This window comes from Elaeis guineensis, chromosome 13 (assembly GCF_000442705.2).
Source record: "Elaeis guineensis isolate ETL-2024a chromosome 13, EG11, whole genome shotgun sequence".
NCBI classification, from domain to species: domain Eukaryota; kingdom Viridiplantae; phylum Streptophyta; class Magnoliopsida; order Arecales; family Arecaceae; genus Elaeis; species Elaeis guineensis.
In genome coordinates this window covers 9,103,154-9,109,803 of record NC_026005.2, presented here as the reverse complement: position 1 = coordinate 9,109,803, position 6,650 = coordinate 9,103,154, and the positions used below count along the sequence as shown (strand labels likewise).

Below are 6,650 nucleotides of genomic sequence, written 5' to 3'. Positions count from 1 at the left end.
AATAATACATAATGTGTATATCATTGCATATGTTTGTAGACTGTCTTATTTAATGACCATCCAGCAGTCACATGGGTGTACAGCACTCTATGGTGCCGTACATGCATCACATAGGATTCGTGCTCATCTCATGTATGGCACAGGCACTGTCTTACCATGGCTGATTGGATGATAGATGAACGGCTGCAAATCCCACGTACATCCCTATGATCGGATCCAGAATTATAATCCAAACTAACACTGTTCTCATAAAAATCCATGCCAATCACGTTGTTGTCTGGCGGGCGAGTCCATCTCGACCAACCTTTTCTTCATCTTTCTACCAAACAATAAAAACCTTTTCTTCATCCACCGAGTGATGACCAGGTCAACTATGCACACACTACTGCAACCCCTAACTTCACAATTTACTTCACAATTATACGTATTTGCTGAGTATCACGTGCCAACAGTTCCATTCGGTCTCGGTCAGGCGTGACACTTGGTCCCAAGACTGGGAATTCGTATGGAATAATGTCAGAATTGACGAGGTCATCGTTCACTACCTCTCTCATGCACACACTTGGTGAGAACTCGCTGAAACGCATGCACTCAAACGTAGGGCCCACTCTCGGATTGGTACGTCTCAACGAGAGGGTGTCACCTTGGGGTTTCATAATAAATGCAACTTATCTCTGCACGGTCAAATCTCCCACCAAACTCCTCGTCAGACGTGGCAGGGTTGTTGGATCCTCGTGTCCGGCGCTCCTTCCTTCCCCAGTTCACCAACCCCCCGATTTGCTGTGACTACAATGCCCTCATTATTGTTCTGAATAAATCCAATCACCAAGTCAGCCGGCAGATCAAAAAATTTTTCACATTCACTCTTAAAATCTATTTAATGGACATATAAATCTCTAATTAAAATTTTAAAAATAATTTTATTCATTTTCTAAAATAATTTTTATATAATAAATATTAAATTAGAAATTATTTGATGAAAGATGTATTATTTTTTTTTTGAGAAGGCCATGCAAATTCTTTCTATATGAATACATTCAAAATAATTAAAAAATAAAATATTTTTAAATAAATTCTGGATATCTTGTATATCTGTAAAAAATATATATTATTAGACTTAAATAGTTTATAACATTCTTTTCTTCTAGTTATATTGAATAAATATGAGATATGTTATAATATTTTCAAAATTTTTTTATTCTTTAGGATAATATTTACATTTATATTTAATCAAATTTTTAAATATTTTTTTTCTTTTTCGTATCTAAGATAATTTTTTTTTAAAAAAATATTAGCTTATTAATATATAAAAGATATATCTAAAATTTAAAATTATATATATAAATAAAATAATTTTTTATTTCACATAATATATATAATAAAATATTAACAAACACGTGCTATAATCTGGATTATTTATAACATAATATCCATTATATATACTTTTTTAAGGAAAAATATGTCTTTTTTTATAGATATATTTTCTTGTCATAGGTGGACTTATTGAGCTAAATGATATCTGATGGATGATGTGCTGATGGTTTTGCAATTGAGAGAAATGGAAAGATACATAAGCTCAAGATGAATAAGCATTTTTTTTTTGTTTCTATTTTAATATTTTACTTTTTACTATTGCATTTTTGGATGTTGGCATGGAAGTCTATAAATTGGGTTTTGGCTGTGAAACTAAAATTTCTATGGTCTTGTATTTTTTATTTTTTTTTTAATTTTTTTTATTTGTCTGACTATTGCTAGAGTTAAAGATTAAAATTGATGATGAATAGATCTTATTTATGGCTCTTACTGCTCTCCTATAATCTGTATTGTCTTGATAAAATATTATTATCTTCTTCTTATCTTTGTTTCCTTACCGAATGCATTTGTATGGATGGACCTGATCCTCCTATTTTGAGAAAAAAAAAATAATATTTTTTTTTAAAAAAAAATAATCCTAGACTTCGTGTCTATACACAAATATCTCAAAAAAATGTGTACTTATTGAAAAAATCCGGCATTGAGAGGTCAAAATAGCATGGCAGGTAGCAGGGTTAGTTTGGTAATTTGAAATATCTGTTTATTTTTTTTTTAAAGAAATGCAACTACTCGAACGCGTCACGATCCTGGCAAGCCGACTATAAATCTTTACCGACCCTCCATCTTCCCGGCCGCCTCGCCCCGCTACCCTGCGCCACCTCCGCCGCTTATCGTGCGCCGCCCTCGCCGGCGGCATCTCCGAACCCTAGGGTTCCGAGAGATTCGCCATAAGGACCTCGCTTCGATCCGTCCAATCACCCCCCGGTTTCAACCCTTCGGTCTCCTTGTATCTCGAAGCAATAAGGGATCTCCGGTTCTCCGATCGGCGGCGGAGCTTTTCGTAGTGATTTCTTGAGAAAGGGAGAGATCTTTCTGTTGGGTTTCTGTATCTTTGGAATTGGTTAAATGATGGACGCGAGTGCGGCTCTCAGCTTCCAGTCTTGTCCCTGGATTGGTTTTGAGAGGACTGGGGGGAAAACCGGCGGTTTCTTGAGGTTTCCGAGTGGATTCTCGGAAGAGTGGAAGGTCCAGACGCTTAGATTGGGGGATTCGCGGTGCAGCCGAGTGGCGGTTCGATCCAGGCACCAGGAGTCGAGGATTTCTTGCTGTTATAAGAAATCCGGAGGTAATTTCACGAGAAAGTTGCTTTCTTTTTTTAGATATTGTTTCGAATTATATGTATTGCAATAAGATTTCTCTTTTCGATTCTTACGTGAAATTGCCATATTTTGGTGAGGTTTGGAGTACGTGAATAAAAAAAAAATGAAGCTTTTTTTTTTTTTATGCTTAGTCTGTGATATTTGGATTGAGCTATGCTCTGACTTGGTCTAAACTCCTAGTTTCGAGTATTTATTTCTGTTATATACAGGCTAGAGGCTTTTTAATCAGGGGTAAATTAATTAAACAGATTTAAATTTTTGAGTTTTTTTTTTCTTTTTTTAAATTTTAAATTTTGAAGCAGATGCCAGGGATGTAGAACAAACAGTCTAGCCGGTGGGTAGATTTATGTCTCACTTTCTTGTGAGAAAGATGTTCCGTAAATGGTTCCGCGAGATTCTCGTGGGCAAAGCATCATGACCTCACATACGTTAGCTGTTTCCAAATAGTTCTGTCAGATTCTTTTGGGTAGTTGATTTAGATTTTTATCATGCTTTGGGTGTCTGTGGTCATGGGGACAGTGACATGTTGTGATGATTAGTTATTTGGAACTCCTGATGGGTACATTTTGGATCATAGTGCAATCATGCTTTGCAATCTCACTCTTACATCAATTATTGGTTGGTTTGTTTGCAAATTCAGACTTACTGATACTTGCTTGAGCTGCGCCATAGAAAAGAAAAAGTGATCTCCCATTGATCTATTTATCCTCCAAATTTGTTCAAAAAAATCAGATTACTGTGATCGAGCCCTCCATTATTAAGCTTAGATGCAGAAGTCAGACTTCTCTGACTCTGTTTTTTTGTTAAATTATTTCTAAGAAAGCCAATTTTTTTTCAACTTGTGGACCCATATATTTCTACCATCTGGTTATCCTATTTGAGACTACCATCCTATGTTTAGTTACTTATGAACTGACTGGGGCACATGGTTTATTTCAACTGTTAGCTGTATCAGATTTATTCCAGCTTCCATACGAGGGGATAGAACTTTCTGTTTCTCTGTGTCGTACATATGTTGGTGTTTTCCTTTAACAGGACACTCCAATAAAGCAATGCTTGATATGTTTTTATTTCTATTTTCATTCTCAATCACTTTATAGGACATAAGATTACTAATATGATTGATGTATTTTGCTGAATTAAGATTTTCGATTGCTGAAAATAGCTTCTTCTGAGATGTCTATCATGGTACATGGTGATGGTTTTGTTGGTAATAAATATTCTAGATTATCTATTTCATAGCTAAATTAATTTATCTTGCATTTTGATGGCATGTAGGGACAGAGAACTTTCATAACTCAGTTGATGAGGCCCTCATACTAAAGGTATGAAATCATTCTCTAGATGAATAGCAGTAAGTTTTCGTGGCTGGGGGAATAGCTATGTTGTTGCATTGATTTTTTTACAGCATCTTCTGATTTGGTGCTGGCATAATTGCAGAAAAAGTCGGAAGATGTTCTTCCCTACTTGAATGGACGGTGCATATATCTAGTTGGTTAGTTTCCTATTCCCAACCATTGAGCAAGAAATGTTTGATACTGTAACAGCGACAATTGTTTTATGCATTTTTACAATGACTGAGTATTTGGTTTTATGCAGGAATGATGGGATCTGGGAAGACCACAGTGGGAAAGATATTATCAGAAGTGTTAGGTTATTCTTTTTTCGACAGGTTAGTATTGTATTCATGATATAGAGTAAAAGAATAGTTTTGCTTTGGACTACTTCTCACATGAATCTTTTAGAGCTCAGTTTTATGTTGTTTTTTTCCTAGGAGATAATAAGCCTTCATGTTTGCTGGTGTTGCAGTGACAAATTGGTTGAGCAGGCTGTTGGAATATCTTCTGTTGCTCAGATATTTAAGGAGCACAGTGAGGCTTTCTTCAGAGATAATGAGGTACCATTTTGGAAATTACAGTGATTAAACTGTGTATTATGACTCAAAATCCTGATCTTTGTTCTCTTAGCTTGAACCTTCCAGGATGTTTTGTAATATGTAGATGATAGATTAATCTGCTACCTCGATTATTGAATAGCTGACACAAATGAATGGGTCATTGTTTATTGTCAACATGCTTATGTCTATAGAAGGAACGACAAGTTTTGTAAGTTATTTTTTTTCTTTCTGTATTCATATCTCAGAGTAAAGTGCTCCGGGACTTGTCTTCAATGTGCCGTTTAGTTGTTGCAACTGGAGGTGGTGCTGTGATTCGACCAATTAACTGGTAATAGACTTGATTGAAAACATGCTATCTGTCTTACCTTCTCTGAAGCTATCTAAACTGGGTTCCTGTGAAAAAAAAAGAAAGTATATAATTTGGGTGTTACTATGAATTATCAGGAGATATATGAAAGAAGGGATAAGCGTTTGGTTGGATGTTCCATTGGATGCTCTGGCAAGGAGGATTGCTTCTGTGGGGACCGATTCTCGCCCTCTTTTGCATCAAGAATCTGGTGATCCCTACACAAAGGTAGCCACCCTGCCATTTGAGGGGAGGGAAAAAACTACTTGTTGCACCATCACATAGATAATCTACTTGTTATAGTCACAGTTCCAAGTAGAGATCATTGAGTTGTTGAGGCAGGGATCTGTACGATGTTTATATTAGTTCACTCTTCACAGACTCCATTCATGCCATAAACATGCAATTACTTTCTCTCATTGAAATTCCGAGTCACACTTATTGTGGTCAACGCACATAACCAACCTGCTATCACGTAATGGTTGCTGGTCAATTAGAAAGGACCTATGAACTATGTTTGGGAAGTGTTAAAATGATTTATATTATGTGAAGTCAATAGTTCGATGTATGATCTGACAATTTACATTGCTGCAGGCTTTTGTGAAACTGACCACACTCTCTGAAAAGAGGGGCAAGGCCTATGCCAATGCTGATGCAAGAGTTTGCCTTGAACGTATGTTTGAAAAATATGTTGGTTACGCCTTTTCTCAACTATTTTCTTCTCCCCATTTATATCATTATTGAAATTTATAATTCAGTTTCAGTTAGGTTGTTGATGGTGTTCTATATGCATCTGTATTTCTTTCTCATCTCATTATACTTTCAAATGTTTTTCTTCATTCATCTAAATTGCATTCTCACCTCAAAGTTTATTGATATTTTTCCGGTTCCATTTCTTCTCATGGTTTGGATTTTTATGCATCTGCTATAAACTCATGCATTCTAGGGGGCGATCTGGATGTGCTCTTAGTCATTAGGAATAGCTGTTAGCTTGCTTGCTCATTTTTTTAATTTCTTCGGGAGCCCCTTGATGTAATTTATCAAGCTACATTTTCTTTATCACTTCTGCAGATATAGCAGCTAAACAGGGTCATGATGACGTTTGTGCACTCACACCTACTGCTATCGCTATTGAGGTACCCAATTCTGCTTCTCATGTTTAGACCTTTTCAATTAAATCCTTTTTTCCTTTCCTGCATCCATTACCTGGCGGATTGGAACTGGAAGCTCACAATATTGGACTGCTGGAAAATAAAAATTTCTGATTAAAGCTCTCTGTTTGGCAGGCATTAATCAAGATTGAGTGCTTTCTCACGGAGAATGCAGCTGTTCGTAATAGTTTGTACCTTCAGTGATGAAGGCTAGAGACAATCATCGTTCTTGAACTGTATCTTGTGCCATTTCACTTGTTGTTACTTTTAAGTATTTGTTCATTCAAACGTAGTATCTACACAGCCCAGCTTCTGTAAATGAATGAAGTGACAGTAAAGGTCTTGAAATCTGAAAGACTCCAAAACGATTTCATCTCACAAACTAGAAAAATGCTGAAGAGCTGCATAAATTTTGGGTAGTGCATTATGTCTAGAATATCAATTAAGCAATCCTGAGTCTAGTTAACTGTTAATAACCATGTAGCAGGCTTGCCTTGATCTCATATTGACTTTGTATAACTCAATTTCTTATAATTGTTAATATAATTTTGGATTTTGAAACA

General features: G+C 35.9%; 1 protein-coding gene across 1 annotated transcript; it reads left to right on the top strand.

Annotated features, from left to right (window-relative positions):
- The first annotated feature begins 2,176 nt into the window (after positions 1 to 2,176).
- On the top strand, positions 2,177 to 6,650 carry LOC105056533 (shikimate kinase 3, chloroplastic). Its single transcript, XM_010938750.4, has 10 exons — positions 2,177 to 2,659; positions 3,972 to 4,018; positions 4,134 to 4,188; positions 4,293 to 4,365; positions 4,503 to 4,590; positions 4,836 to 4,918; positions 5,035 to 5,164; positions 5,531 to 5,609; positions 6,008 to 6,072; positions 6,223 to 6,650. The coding sequence occupies exons 1-10, from the start codon at positions 2,440 to 2,442 to the stop codon at positions 6,289 to 6,291; spliced, it is 909 nt and encodes a 302-aa protein (XP_010937052.1). The 5' UTR covers positions 2,177 to 2,439; the 3' UTR covers positions 6,292 to 6,650.